The sequence below is a fragment of the Acanthisitta chloris genome, unplaced genomic scaffold, assembly GCF_000695815.1.
Source record: "Acanthisitta chloris isolate BGI_N310 unplaced genomic scaffold, ASM69581v1 scaffold7855, whole genome shotgun sequence".
Classification (NCBI taxonomy): domain Eukaryota; kingdom Metazoa; phylum Chordata; class Aves; order Passeriformes; family Acanthisittidae; genus Acanthisitta; species Acanthisitta chloris.
The window spans coordinates 16,433-31,137 of NW_008673126.1; the positions used below are offsets into that span (position 1 = coordinate 16,433).

The 14,705-nt window shown below is 43.6% G+C and overlaps 1 protein-coding gene across 2 annotated transcripts in view; it reads left to right on the forward strand.

The window, feature by feature from the left end:
- The window catches only part of PRR5L (proline rich 5 like), a 31,098-nt gene that overhangs the window by 2,520 nt on the left and 13,873 nt on the right, over window positions 1-14,705 (forward strand). For both annotated transcript variants that reach the window (XM_009074792.1, XM_009074793.1), the window contains exons 3-4: window positions 3,048-3,096; window positions 12,924-12,981. In XM_009074792.1, coding sequence (XP_009073040.1) covers window positions 3,048-3,096; window positions 12,924-12,981 — 107 coding nt within the window. The remainder of the gene's footprint in view (window positions 1-3,047; window positions 3,097-12,923; window positions 12,982-14,705) is intronic.

Sequence of the window (14,705 nt, forward strand, 5' to 3'; positions counted from 1 at the left end):
CAGAGCAGGAGACTCTGTCCGACTTGGTCTGGACCCAAACCAGAAAAATTTAGTATGATTCCTTTGGAGAGTTGAGCGAGGGCAGTGTCTCATGCTTTAATGGTATTTTAGTGTGTTCAGGTCAGAAGTTCTCCAGTTAGGTTTAAGTACTTGGAGCAATCTTAATTCTCAATGGGATGAGTATTTCTGGATGTGAAAAGAAGAACAAGTGTCATAAGGCTTGGAAAATATCTTAACCCACAGCCTGTTGGAGACTTTGGGACTAGCTTTGGGCTTTGTGACTTGTTTGCTGTACCCTGCTTTCCCCTCCCAGTGCAATCAGGTGCTCCTTCCCACCCCACACCAGGCAGAATTGCCATGTGTTCTGGGCTTGGTCCCAGTAGCTGGACCATGCTCTCTTCATGTTGGTTACTGAAGTGAACCTAGGCTGTCCAGAGCTGAGCAAAGAACAAGAAATTCTTTGTGAAGTGTGTATGCTTTAAAAGTAGTGCTGATGGTGGGAAAGGAATTGCCCTCTTTCCCAGATATGTACTCCCAGGCAGCAGTTGGAAGCACTCACCTTGAAATATATGATTAATGTTCCTGCAGGTGCCCTGAGCATTGGTTACATCTCCAAATGTCACTCTTTAAATAGCCTATTTAACATTCAAATAGCTCATTAATGTCCATCTAAGGAGCAGAGGACATGCATCTGCATGTATGTTTGTATGAATACTTAAAGCTTGTGGTTCATGGTGTAGCTCCCAACACAGTGTTAGCTCTGTGTGCAGGAGGTGAATATCTAGCTTGACACTGGGCAAAAAGCCAGACCTGTTGGATGGCCAGCTCTTTGCCATTAGGCTGAGCTGCTGCATTTTCCTTGTTTGTAGTTTCTCCACTCAGCTCCTTGGTTGTAGTTAGCAAATGCAGTAAGAGACACTCAGATTCTGCACAGTGCTTAGTTACTGGGAAACACAGGAGAGTTTTATAGGAGGACAGTAATGACAGAAGAGCAGGTGGCAACATTTTGCTCTGGATTGATGCCACCAAGTTTTTATCCTGCTGTGATTTGATACCATCTCACTAGATGTTTTGATTTTTTTTTTTTTACTGCTCTGAAAGTCAGTTGTCAAAGCAAGAGGAAATGTAAGAAAAGCCACAAACAGGTGGAATTTCAGGACACAGAACACCTGACCATCATTAGGAGGAGACCCCTCCCTTGGGCTTGCACTCTAAGGTATAAGCCTCTGGTTGCTGGTCTACCTGCATGAGACAAAGTCCTGCTGGGCTTGTCAACCATCTGGTGGAGAGCCCACTGGATTTGGCTGAAGCCAATGGAAAAGCTTCTGGCAAATGGGCCCACAAAGCCAATCCCATAGAAATGTGCTTTGATTTGGGTGGGTGAATGTGACTGCTCCAAGAGAGAAAGCGTTAGGGGTGTGTTTTCATAGGAGTAAATGTAGATGCATTAAAAATGGTTAGGGAGAGAAGGTTGCTGTCAAATTTGACTTTGAGCAAAGATTAGGAAAAAGGGTTGTTTGTTGGTAAGAACACAGCCTGAAAACTGGATGATCCATGATTCAAATGCTATTTCTGAGCGCTCTTGATTTTATTTCACATTGTCAACTCAAAACTCTTAGAAGAGAAAAAAAGCAGTGTTTTGCAGTGGAAAGTGTTGGGTGACTTTTAAATTTTAGGCAGAATTTACTACTGCAGAATTTGTGCTCAGTCACTGAAAGCTAAAAGTGCAAATGAACTGAACTTTGTAAACTGTTTTTTTAATGCTTCTTCTGATGTAAAACAATCCTGATTTTTGTATCGGTGTTTTGAAATATAAATATGTATTAGAATTTAAAACTTTTATCACAGCCTGATTTAGAAGCCAACAGCTTTAGAATGGCTTCTGCCTGCATGTATTTAAAACACCTATTGTAAAATTTCTAGAATTTTAGTCTTGAAAAATAAGCCTTTATTTTTGTAAATGTGGTAGTCATGGGGAAGCTGCATTTCTCCTCTCCTTATCCTCCCACCTTCTACTTCCAAGAGGAAAGGAAGTACAATGTTGGGGACATATGCAACTTCAGTGAAATGAAAGGCATCTTTCATTTTAAAAAAACCAGAAAAATTGATGGATTTCAGTCTAAAAAACTTTAAATTGTGTCACAGAATCATAGAATTTAGGGATTGGAATGGACCTTACAGATCATCTGTGGGCAGAGACACCTCTCACCAGACCAAGTTGCTCAAGGCCTTGTCCAGCCTGGCCTTGAACACTGCCAGGGTTGGGACAGCCACAGCCTCACTGGGCGGGCAACCAGTTCCAATGTCTCACCACCCTCACAGGAAAAAATGTTTTTCTCACAGTTTGAACCCATCACCCCTTGTCCTATCACTGCAGTTCCTAACACAGAGTCCCTCTCTGGCTCCTTGTAGCCCCTTCAGATACTGAAAAGCTGCTCTGAGGTCTCCACACAACCTTCTCTTCTCCAGGCTGAACAGCCCCAACTCCCTCAGCCTGTCCTCATAGGGGAGATGCTCCAGTTCTCTTAGCAACTCTGTGGCCTCCTCTGGATTTACTCCAACAGTTCCATGTCCTTCTTATGTTGAGGACACCAGAACTGTGTGCAGTATTCCAGGTGGGTCTCATGAGAGCAGAGCAGAGGGGAAGAATCACCTCTTTTGACCTGCTGCCCACACTCCTTGGGATGCAGCCCAGGATTCCATTGGTTTCTGGGCTGAGCTCACACTGCAGCTCATGCTGAGCTTCTCACCCCCAACTTTCTGTTCATTCAAGGGGGTAAATGTGGGTTTTTTTGCTTGTTCTAAGTGTATGGTTTATAAATAGAAGACTTCAGAGAAACTTCTTAATTCGTTTATAATTTGAGAATAACCTTTGTGGGCTTTTGTAGATTATATACCTAAATGTAAAAGAGATCTAACTGTAGCCAAAATGACACTCACATAGACTCGTGTATCTTTGGTATAACTGGTAGTAAAGTGCAGATATACCTGTAAGAAATGACCAACAAAGGATGCTACTTCATGGCTGCATTCCTTCTTGTCTACAGACGGCTGCTGAAGAGTGAACTTGGATCCTTCATCACAGATTACTTTCAGGTATTGCATGATTTGCTTGCTTTATTTTGAGGTTTGTTTTTTAGCCTATAAAAAAATTAGGACCCCTTTTTACATGCATGTCGCCTACAAGTTTCATTTTTGTTTTAACACAGAAGATGATGGAGGTACTGAACTTTTAAAATGTGGGCCACATAGCCTTGGGAGTAATCATATTTGTAGATGTATATGCAAAATTAAGGATTCTCTTCCTTTGTGCTTAAGAGAGGCTGCTGAGATCAAGAAGGAATTCACTTGAACTTTTTTAAGAAGATGGGGTGCTTTTTCTCAGAGTTTTTTCACCTTATTTCTCTAGTATAGGGAGTTCAGAAGTAGGTTTTCTGCAGCAGGGGCCAGCAAAGAGGAAGAGAAAAGATAACGGCTGCCTGGAGGCAGGAGGGAGCACAGAGAAGGAAGTTTCTATCAGCAGGAGTAAATCAACCTGGGGGCTGTTTGCCTTTCAGTCCCACAAATATAAATTCAACTTCTGAAAAAGCACAATATGAAGGATGAGGGAAGACTTGAAGAGTCACAAATGTGCATGAGTGTTGCTGCCTTCTACTGATGCTGTCCAGATAGACAGAGGTTCAAATGTAACCACATAAAAGCCTGTTGGATGATTTTGAGAAAGCACCGATGGCTTTCAGTGCTCTAATTTGTTCAGCGTAGTGTTGATTAAAAACAAAAGAGGCTGCTGGAAACAAAAGGTTTTCTTCCCTTTGAGTAAGAGAGAGAGAGAGAGAGAGAGAATTTCAGTACTTTATGAAGCAGCTGCTGTGTACTGTGCTAAAAGCTTAAAAGTGGAAAATGAAAACGAGTGTTGTTTCCTATTGGTATTAGATTACATGTCTTTAAAAAATCCCCCTGCTGTGCTATCAAGTGACAAGCAAACTCCTGCCTCAAGGGTAGTTATGTTTCACTTCCTCAGCCCCTCTCTGCACAAGTTGTTTACTGCAGAGAGGCTGCTGGTGTGGTGTGGCAGGAGGTTTCCTAGACCCTGTGTGGGGTCTGGTGGCAGCCCAGTGGAAAGGCTGTGAGCCTGTAGTGCAAAGTGCTTGGCTTAAGTGGAAATTTGCTACTGCTCCTGCTCATTTGAAAACCAGAAAATGAAAGTTTGCAACTAAATATATGTGGTGAATTGAAATCTGAAAAGGCTGGATCAAGTACCCAGGTATTACAGCGTTAGGCGTGATGTGCAAGACTGGAAGAGGCAGAAAATATCCAGACACACCTAGTACCTGAAAGCCTGGATGGAATATGAGGCTGAGCATGGTCCTGAGGGATGTGAGGTGCTGATGTGTGACTGTTACCTATGTTTTGAAAATTCAAAGTGTACTGAGAGAGGTCTGGGTGGGTTTCAGCACTGAGGAGGACACAGCTGCATCGTGTTGCTCTGCAGGAGTAGCTGAGGATGGGATGGCTTCCAGTGCTGGGGTTTGGGTGTGTTGTTCTCTTTCTCCAGACTGTAAACCTCAAGGCTGTCACATGGACACCAGGGCTAGTGGCATTAGCTGAGAGTCCTTAGATCTCTCAGCAGAGGACTGAAGAGACTGCTTAGACTACAGCCTGCTCATTGCCAGAGCAGCACATCTGTATTGTGTCCCTCTTACCAAGCCGAGAGCATCTGATCTTGTCCTGGGAGAAGGATGTGATCACCAGTACTGTTTTCTGCAAAAGCAGGAGCAAAATCTGTGCTCTTCCACCCTAATGGCAGGGCTGTACTACTTCAGGCACAGGCCACAATTGTAATGTAGATAATCAGCAGGGCACTACTGCTGGGAGAGTGGTGACCTTCGCCTTGGGGAGTGTACAGTGTAGGGCTTGGCTGTGCTCACCTCTGGGTTTGTTTTCTGTCAGTCTGTCTGTTCACATCAGTGCATATGTACTAGTTCACCTGCAGCTGCTGTTCTCCCACTGAAGCCACTGGGACTCACCTTTAATTTCTGGGATATTTTTGCTCAGTGTTTAAAGGAGTAACTTGGCATCTGTCAGACTTAGCCTGAAGTAAAACTCTTGGTGCAGGCAAGCTGTGAGACAAACTGTGAGATAAAGGCTGTTGTAGGAAATGTGATTTTTTCCCTCTGTGAGCTAAGATACAGACTTGTTTCTGATTCTAGACTTAACAACACATGGCAGTGATAAAAGTTACCGCTCCCTCCTGAATGTCTTGACTCAAAAATCCTAAGGCCATGGAATGGGGAGACTGTTCATGTGCCAAATAAGGGCTGACAACATTATTTTATTTGTCTGTGGGTTCTGTTTCACTGCTGATTCCAGCTGATTTATGGCAATACTGCTGCCACCAATATAAGCAGAATTGAATCAAGCTGCTTATTTGGCTGAAAAAATAACCTTGCAAGAAAAAAAGAAAGTTTTCAGCTACTTCCTTTGACTTGTTGTGGTCATCACTTCTGGCATGGGAGAGGTTCTGGGAGTAGGTCACCAGGATGGGAAGTGAAGTGCATCTTTTGGCAGAGCCTTCCTCCTCCACCTGTTAAAGCCCACTGACAGTTATCCCAAGAACCAAGTTTTCTGTCCTCTTAGATTGAAATGGACCCTGAAGGATATACTCTCTGTGTAGTCAGGCAGTTTTACATATCCTAGCAGCAATTAGAGCAACTGGATCATGAAATATTTAGATGTGATAAAGTGACTTAAATATGTTCCATCTCTTATGCTGTGGCACTTAGAACAGGAGCCACTAAGATAATGTTGAAAATCACATTTCCCATTGCTTTAAGAGTTTGTGATTTTACACTAAGTATATTTTATGCACTCACACGTGCACATTTTTTCTAACCACTCAATATTTAAAACTAAAATGGAACAGAGTTTTTACAGTGAGACAAACCTACCTCTGTCATCAACTTGACTTGGTTGCTCACGAGTCCTTTTCATCAACACTCATGTGAGTTAACAGTTTTTAGCTCCTGAAATTGCTGAAGGAATGTTTTGGAAGTGGTTGGAGTTTATGCAGTCTTTCTCTGCTACCAAACTGTCATCATACCAGAGGTAGTGAGTCTGTTTTGTATTTGAAAGAGAAATATAATTCCTGTGAGGGTTTCAGCGCGAACTCAGATGCTTCATTCTGAAGGGGAGTTGTGTTTATAAATCTGCTGCTTTAGCAGTCCTGTTATATATACAACCCATCTCCTTGGATCAGAGTCTAAGTGTAAATGCCAGATAGTTGGGACTTACAGTATTTGCTGCAGATCTGCCTCAAAGCAATGCTTCGTGCTCCAGGTTTTTCAGTACTTGGTCCATGAGCTGGACAAAGTTTTCTGCTGCTGAAAATGGGCACTTTGTACCACCCCTCTCTTTGAAAACCCAGCAGGGCACCATTGGCTCTCACTGCTGGGTTAGTTTGCTGGTGATCAGCTGTACTGCAACAGAGAGAAATCCATGACCATGGAAGTTAAGCAGCTGGGATTTGGAGGAACGGGGTGTGTTGACGATCGGAACTTCTGTGGTGCAGCTGTAAGATTTTTCAGCCAAGCTCCCTTCGTTTTCCTGCTGTCTGACCCTCGTGTTTGTGGAGAGAATTTTTGAAATGCTGAACTAGTGAGTGTTGATAAATTGATGCATTATCTGCCTGATTCTGCAAACAGCCTGAAACAAAACCTTGAAAAGGCTGAACTGTTTCTTTTCACTCGCTGGGGTCCTATTAATCTTGAAACTCACAGTGGGGAAAATGGAAATGCATTTATGCATATTAATGCTAAACTGTCTCCTCCCAAGGCAGAGAGACCTGATCCCTCCCCAGGCACTCTAACCTCTCCCAGAACCCACAGGCTGCAAATGTAGCCCAAACCTGATGCCTCTCCAGCCTGATGTCCACTTCACACCCTGGCAGAGCTGGTAGGTGAGGAATGATGAGTGGACTGTAATTTCCTAATGTAATCCAATGAGAACTTTGGTGTCTTGAGATCAGAAGCAAAGTTGTTATATAATCCCCAGCCTGCTGCAGTGGAGAGCCAGCGGAAGCAGCAAGTCCTGACTCAGAATTAGGCCTGGCTTTCTGTTTGTATGAGAAGCCACAGAAACTCTAACACGCGAACGCTCACGTTGCTGGGGCATCAAGCAAAGTCAAAATAGCAAGATGATAATGGATAGCTGAAAAATAAGCAGCATCAGCGATGAGGCAAGGCTGGATCCCAGCCAAAATTGATTTTATCTTCTCCCTTTAGTGCTGTCAGGAGTTAACACTGGCGAATCTTCCTATGGTCAGAGTCCCTCTTGCTGTAGGTTCCCCAGCTATGCAAGGTGGCTGCAGTGGTAGGGGAAAACATGTGCTCCTACCTCTACTGTGTCCCTGTAAAGCTTTCACTTGGGTCTCTGCTGCATGTCTTGCTGGGACTTCAGCCTGGAAAGATGATTCCAACATCTCTTGTGATGCTTGCTCTCTCCTTCTGCTTTGTAAAGCCTAGCTAACAGCTGAAAATGCCATGTGTCTGCTTAGCCACGGAGAAAAGTCTGGTATGTGTGATGTGGCTTTCCTTGATGCCAGGTTTCTATGTCTACCTGTTTCACAGCAAGGCAAAGAAATAGTTGTGTAGGTTATTGGAGCGATGGTTATTGCTGGATAAAGGCAGTGCTAGCTCTTCTCTGTCCAAGTGCTGTCTCATGTTTTCTGCCAGAGGCTGCTGCAGCTCAGCTGCTGCACAAGGGAGAGAATTCACACTTGTGTGATTTGCAGAGCTCAGCCGTATGTCTGCAATAATCTTTTGGGTCAAGCTGGTCTTTATTATTGTATTTCTCTCTTCACTGGCTGGGAACCTCTGTTCATGCAGGTCTGCTAATTATTTCTGCTTCATCTGCCACTTTCTAGGATTGAGTTTTCATGGAGCAGCTCCAGAGACTCCATAGCAACTGCTCAGCTTCGTTATCACAGATGGGGTCACCCAGCAGCTCAGCACTGTTTTGGAGTGTAGGTCCTAGTCCTGGGTGGCAGCAGCAGCAGCAGGGACACCTTCTTTCAGTCAGCTCAAGTTGACTCTGTGTATGTGCCTGAATCTCTCTGAGTGGTGCCTGTTGCTGCCTCTCGAAGCGTGGAGTCGGATGCTGTGCTGTGCCCTGGCTGAGCAGGACTCCCCCCTGGAGCAGTGACTTACCAGTGCAGACTCAGGGGACACAGCTGTGAGATTTTCCCAGAGGTGCTGCCTGGCTGGCACATCGTGGTCTACATCATGGAGTGCTTGGACTGCCTGGTCTGCTCTACTTCTGACTCTCCCTGCCTCACTTTCTCTCTTTAAGTGAGCTTTCTTTTTTTATCTGTTGATAACAAAGCTGGCTCTAAGAAGAGTCATTTTAGGATGTTACTTCATATTTATCTTGCCATTTCTTCTCTATGTAGACTCAAAATGATCTCTCAACTTCTGTCACTGTTTCCCCTCTTTCTATAGAAAAAAGAGTTGGGGGTGGGAAGTTGCTCTAGGTATGACATACTGCGGCTCACACACATTTGCATTTCATAAAACACTGCCAAGAAGTAGGTAGGTGTTTGTGTGCAACTGGCAATAACTTTGTAGAAAATGTTTGCCAAGTAAGTTTGGGTGCTGCTTTTTTTTTTCTCAAATGAACATCAGATTATCCACAAACCAGTGGTTATGTGCTTGTAGAGCCTGTATAAGTGTGGTTTAGCACTAGGACACAAAGCCTCAGCTGGCTAGAAAAAGGGGCTGCATTTAGGAAATGCTGGATTGTGCAGAAGAAAAACTGATTTTTTCACTCAGCAAAATGAGGTCAATTATTTCGTGTATGTTCTGGATCAGTTGACTTCTGTTTCAGGCTTATGTTGTTCGATGAACTAGTATTAATTTGTTCATTTAAAGGTAGCATTTTAAAGGCATGCTGGCCATGTTTGGCTTGGAGACATGAATGGAAAGCCAGATTTGTCCATAATTAAATGGGTGTTTGTGTAAACCTTTTTTTGCCTCAAAGATAATGGCCTATTTTTTATTAGCAGGAGAATTCATTTGTACCTTGATCCTCTGAAGACATGACTTTCAGACAAAATACAAAGTTGCTGGTGATGGCTTGAGCCTCCTTGATGCTTTCTGTGGAGTTGCTGCCAAAACTACGTAGCTGTTTTTTGACACCCTTCTGCTTGGCTATACCACCCACAGCAGAGCAAGCTGTGCTAGTGGTAGGGCTGTCACCCCAAAATCCTTCCTCTTGGTTCTGTCCAGACTCTGTCACCACAACCAGGTTGCTGGCAGAGTGCTCTGGACAGGCAAATTCTCATCTGCCTCTGGCAAAGTCAGATGAGTGCCCAGAGTGTAGTGGGTCTGTACACTTGAAGGGTCTCCATTGCCTCCATTGGGGATGACCAGCTCCTGACCAGAAGGAGGGAGGGAGAAGATACTTGGCACTGCTGGTTTTAGAAAGGAGCCCTAGCTGTTGCACCTGGGACAGCTTCCAGCTTCTGGAAGGTGGGGGAACTGGAAATTACTCCATTAGGTATGAATGGAGAAACTTCTCTTACAGGGAAGGGAAAAAGGAACATATCTGTGCCAGGAAAAAAGGAACGAATTACTAGGAAAGTGGATATCTTTTACAGTGTGGTCAAAACTTTTTTATTCCCAATGATTTCAGCACAGCTTACTTTAAAGGGTGGCAAGCACATGCACATTGTGGGAGGGTCTTTGCTGAGAAACAAATGAAAAGGGATTATTTTAGCTCTGAATCCTGTCTTTCAAAACTTAGGCCATTTGAGAACTTCCTTAAAGCCTTTCTCTTACCTGCCCTTCTTAGTGGTATACCTGAAACAGCTACTGTTTCTGCACTGAGAAAAGAAGGAGGGTTTCAATCTGAGAGATTTCACAAGTTTGCTTCTGTCTACTACAAAACAGCTCTCTCCAAACTTTTCACCTGCATGTACATGTAGGGGGTTAACTTGGAACTTTGTTTCCCTGCACAGCATCCTTCACCTTAGCAAGAGTAAGGGCAGGTTTTCACCCCCCGACAATGAGCTTATAGCATCCCATAGTGTCCCAACAGCACGGTGAGAACTTCACCCCAGCAGCCCAGGAAAAACTGATTTGGTGAGGGAAGGGAATAATTGCCTTCCCAAGCTCCCAGATCAGCTGTAACTGCAAAGAGATGGAAGGTGGCAGCTAAACCTTTTCATATCAATGCACCCTTCAAGCTTACTTGGTGTGGGTCTTTATCTGGTCTTGCCTGCAAACAGAAGCTTTATTTTCCCTCTTAGCTCTGTGCCTCTGGGTCACCTCTGGCAAGAAGGGATGCACAGCAACATAAGACTTGTAATCTAGACAAGGTCTGATCCAGACCTCTGCTGTGGCTGCGTTTATTAGGTTGTATTGATTTGTCAGCAGACCCTCTAGGGTTTTGTAATGACAATTTGTCTGTCTGGCTTGATCTGAGGGATTAATGTTTGGATTGAATCAATTTCTAAGCCTGTGAGTTTTGCAGAAAAGATGGAGAAGTAAAATTTCCAGGTGTTTTAAGATGGAGAGAAGAGAAATGAAATGTGGTGTTTTTTGGTTTTTTTTTAAATAAAAAGTCTCTTCCACGGGAAAAGGGAAAATCTGAGAGGATAAGTGAAAAATCTGCAATAACTATATGGACCTAAGCTCTTTTTTAAAGAAATCTTTAGAATGAGATGATACAATCTATTCAGCACATGGAGTTACTGATAGTACATTCATAGGAGCATTATAAATTCTTTACTACAGAGTAATGATTAATATTTCTGGTTTGTAATAGACAGAACTGTACACATTAACATGTGTAAATGTGTATTTTAGTCACTGACATAGCTGTAAAATAATAAAAAGAAGATCTCTGAAAGTAGAAAATATGCTCAGGAAGCATACGTAAATTGATACCTAATGTTGTAGTGCAGACAGAGAAGGAATTCATATTCCTTGAGAGAAGCAAAGGAAAATAAGCACAACAGCCTCATATATATATTTATATATCTGTGTATGATTCTATGGTCCTCAAGTGTATAATTCTACATCATAAAGTAGTTTAAAATCATACAGTATTAAAGACCAGCTGTAAATTTTCCCTGCAATATATGAGAGGTAATTACCTCAAGCTACAGGTTTAAAAATAAAGATGTGCAGTGCTTTGTTAATAAACTGAATGCATTTGAAAGGATTAAAGTGCAATATCACTCCAACACTATCTTATTGTTCAGGCAGAAAAATATTTACAGTGTAAGTGGGTTTCACATTTTTTTAACTCCACATTTCTCCTCACTCCTTTTTTCACACTCTTTGTATTTTTCCTGGAAAGTCTGGTTTTTGTTGCTGTCCAGAGCATGACATGTGCAGCCCTTTACTTCTGCTGAACAAATCTAACATCTGAATGGCAATCCCAACATCCCTCCAAAGCCCTTATTTCTGATAGAGAGTCTTTGCTAAACTGTCACCTTCCATTTACTGCTAACAACATTTGGAAAATTTGCAGTTTTTCTTATTTCTTGTGTGAATTTATTTATACGGCTTGCTCACTGCTGTTGTCACTGCCCAGGTGAAAAGTATCTACCAGGCAGAGAATGTCACAGACCAATGTCTCCTTCTCTTTATACCCTACAACAGTACCCCAGTTTTGTATTGCTTCTTGTTGTAGGGAGTATGCAGTTGTGTGCTGCTCTCTTTGCTTGTACCTCACTTTTGTCCTGCTTCTTGCAGTAGGGAGGATGCAGAGACATGGTGCTCTTTGCTTGGGTGGCTTACATGGTTCCCTGTGTGTGTGATGAATGGCCAGCCTGGTATGTGCTTACAGGAGGCAGGTTTATCATCCAGAGCACTAGTGCAAGGGCAGGTATGTTATGGCAGCTCATCAGAAGGCCATGGGGGTGTCCAGGCAGTGGTGTAACAGCAGCATCCACTGGGAGTGAAAAAAGATGTGCCTTGCTCCTAAGCTGATGGAAGGTCCAAAAGTGCAACTTTGACCTGGTTGCCCACTGAAAGCAAAAGCTGTATGATGAACGGGGGGAGGTGTCTCTGAATATTGTGTGCTACCCTGATATTGAGTCCTTTCAGAGGGACAGAAGGCTTTATTCTCTATCAGTGTGGTCTCTGTAGTAGGACTCAACCTTTTAGGATGCAGTAATAGTGTGTTATGTGGTGATTGCAGTGCCTTTCTCTGGGATTCTCAAAGCTCTTCAGCATAACTGATTCACCTAGTGCTGGTGGGAGAACAAAAAGGTAGGTGTTTTTGCACAATTCTTATGTTTGGGGAAGTGGGAACAGAAAGCTAATCAGATATTTGGATGTCCTGAACTGCAAACAAGCATATCAGTATCTTGATCTCTCTGATCCGTGGTAGTTAAGTTTATCTAGAAGGTCCAGCTCCTGCCAGTTCTTCTGCAGCTTGAGACTATCCAGCTGCTCAATATAGCAAAATAATAGCCTCAGGTAGGAATAGAGAAGCAGAAGTTAGGGAACTGAACTGGCTCACCATGCAGTTAGGCAAGCACTGAGAAGAAGAGAATGGGACCTTTTCCTAGCACTGGCCCTTTGATCACCTCCATCATCTGGCTGAGGTATAGCTTACTGTGGCTGTATTGTTTTGTGGTAAGAACTCTTTTATTTTCTTGACTCCCTCCCTGTGACCTTTCCCATTTCTGGCCTGTGTTTTAACTGCTGTCTGTTGCATTCTCATGTCTGGCTGAACGAGGTGAGGTTAATGAATGTATAGCACTTACACTGAGACCAGTGCTGGAGAAAATACTGCCATATGACTAATCTTTAGATAACTGCATGCAAAGAGGATAAAATCTGGAAAAAAATGTATGACATGTTTATTATAGATCTCAGAAATGCCAAATCCATGTCTCTCTTCTCTCTTGGCAGAACCAGCTCCTTGCGAAAGGCTTGCTGTTAATGGAGGAGAAGGTCAAGCTGTGTGAAGGCAAGTATAGTAGGAAACCTGTTTTGGAAGGGAATTGTGCTTTGGTGTTTGGTCAAACAAGATGATTTGCATGTCTGGTAGGTGTCCAGCCCCTTCTGGTACTGTCTTAGGGAGTCACACAACCCCTCAGGAGCCAGATGCACTGCAGCCCTTGTGAGGCTGAAGAGTTGTTGGGCTGTTTGAACAGCCACAGACCCACAATGCTCCCACCAGTCAGTACTTCATCATGTGAGCAGAAATGTGGGTCTTGTGTGGCAGTTGCACCTGGGCTCAAAGCAGTTGTGATCTGGTCATGGATCTTGTTGCAAAACTGCTTTAAACTGCCTTCTGCCTGTTATTTTTCAATGTGATTTGCAGCTTGATGTAAGCACAATTTTGGTTACTCTGCCATGCTTTTGAGAGCTGAACTATCAAGCTTTGTTTAAATTTAAAGGAAAAAACAGTCCCTTGAGTGATAATGAAATCCTTCAGGAAAGAAGGTGATCACACATGAAGGTCTGTTCAAACCACTTGGGTACAGGTGCTTGCTACTGCAGAGCCTGTGGACCAAGGCTGGCATGGTGTGGAGACTCTCAGTGTTGAATGTGTGAGGAGTTATGGAATCATAGATCATTAAGGGGTTCGAATGGACCTTAAATATCATCTAATTCCCAACCCCCTGTCCTGGGCAGGGACACCTCCCACCAAACCAGGTTGCTCAAGGCTTCATCCAGCCTGGCCTTGAACACTGCCAGGGTTGGGGCAGCCACAGCCTCCCTGGGCAACCTGTGCAGTGTCTCACCACACTCACAGGGAAAGGTTTATTCCCAATACCTAATCTGAGTTTCCCTTCTTTTAATTTGTACCCATTACTCCTTGTCCAGTCACTACAGGTCCTAACAAAGAGTCCCTCTCTGGCTTCCCTGTAGGCCCTTCAGAAACTGGAAGGTTGCTAAAAGTTGGCCACATTTAGTAACTGTTTGCTCAAGCAAAATGAGCACATGTCTTTATTCAAAACTAGGCTGCTGTTTGATTTGACCCAGTTTTGTAGCCTGTAGGGAGGATCTCTGGCTAATTGCCAGCCTGTTGTGTGTGGGTCATTAAATGCCAATAGATGCTTATAATCTCAGTCATTGTTGGTCCTGGATTCCTCTGCACCATTCTTCATCAAGTGATTTCACCCAGCCTGCAGGCTGTAGGACTTGGGCCCCAGAGGAGCTATGCAGTTGTCAGCCTCCTGCTTGTTCTTCTCTAGCACTGGCCCTGTAAGGGAGGAAAAAAGGCAGACTCCTGCATTTCCTGAATGTGGGTACCTGCCCTGCCCCTGCCAGCTCTTCAGAATGAGTACTGCACAGCTTATACAAACTTTGGTTTCTGTATTCATCTAAACCCATCTGCTTCAGCATTAGGAAAATTGAGTTTGAGTCTGTAATAAGCTGAGAGCCACCCAAGAGTATTTTGCAGGTGCTCAAGTAGTTTGGGTAAGACAAGTTTATCTAGGCAAATAGCAAAACCCTCTTCGATGCTTCATTTTTGTCCCTAGTTTGAAGGGACAGTGGAACCACTTCGCCTGTGCAGCCTGACATCTCTGCAGCAGATGATTCATGGGCACCTTTCTTTCATAATGTGTAGGTTTGTTGCAGGTCTTGTGGTCACAGTAATAAGAACTTGTACATACTTCTTGGTTAGCTCTGTCTTCCTGGAAAATTTCTGCTGTCCCAGCACTAAGGCACAGAGTTATATTC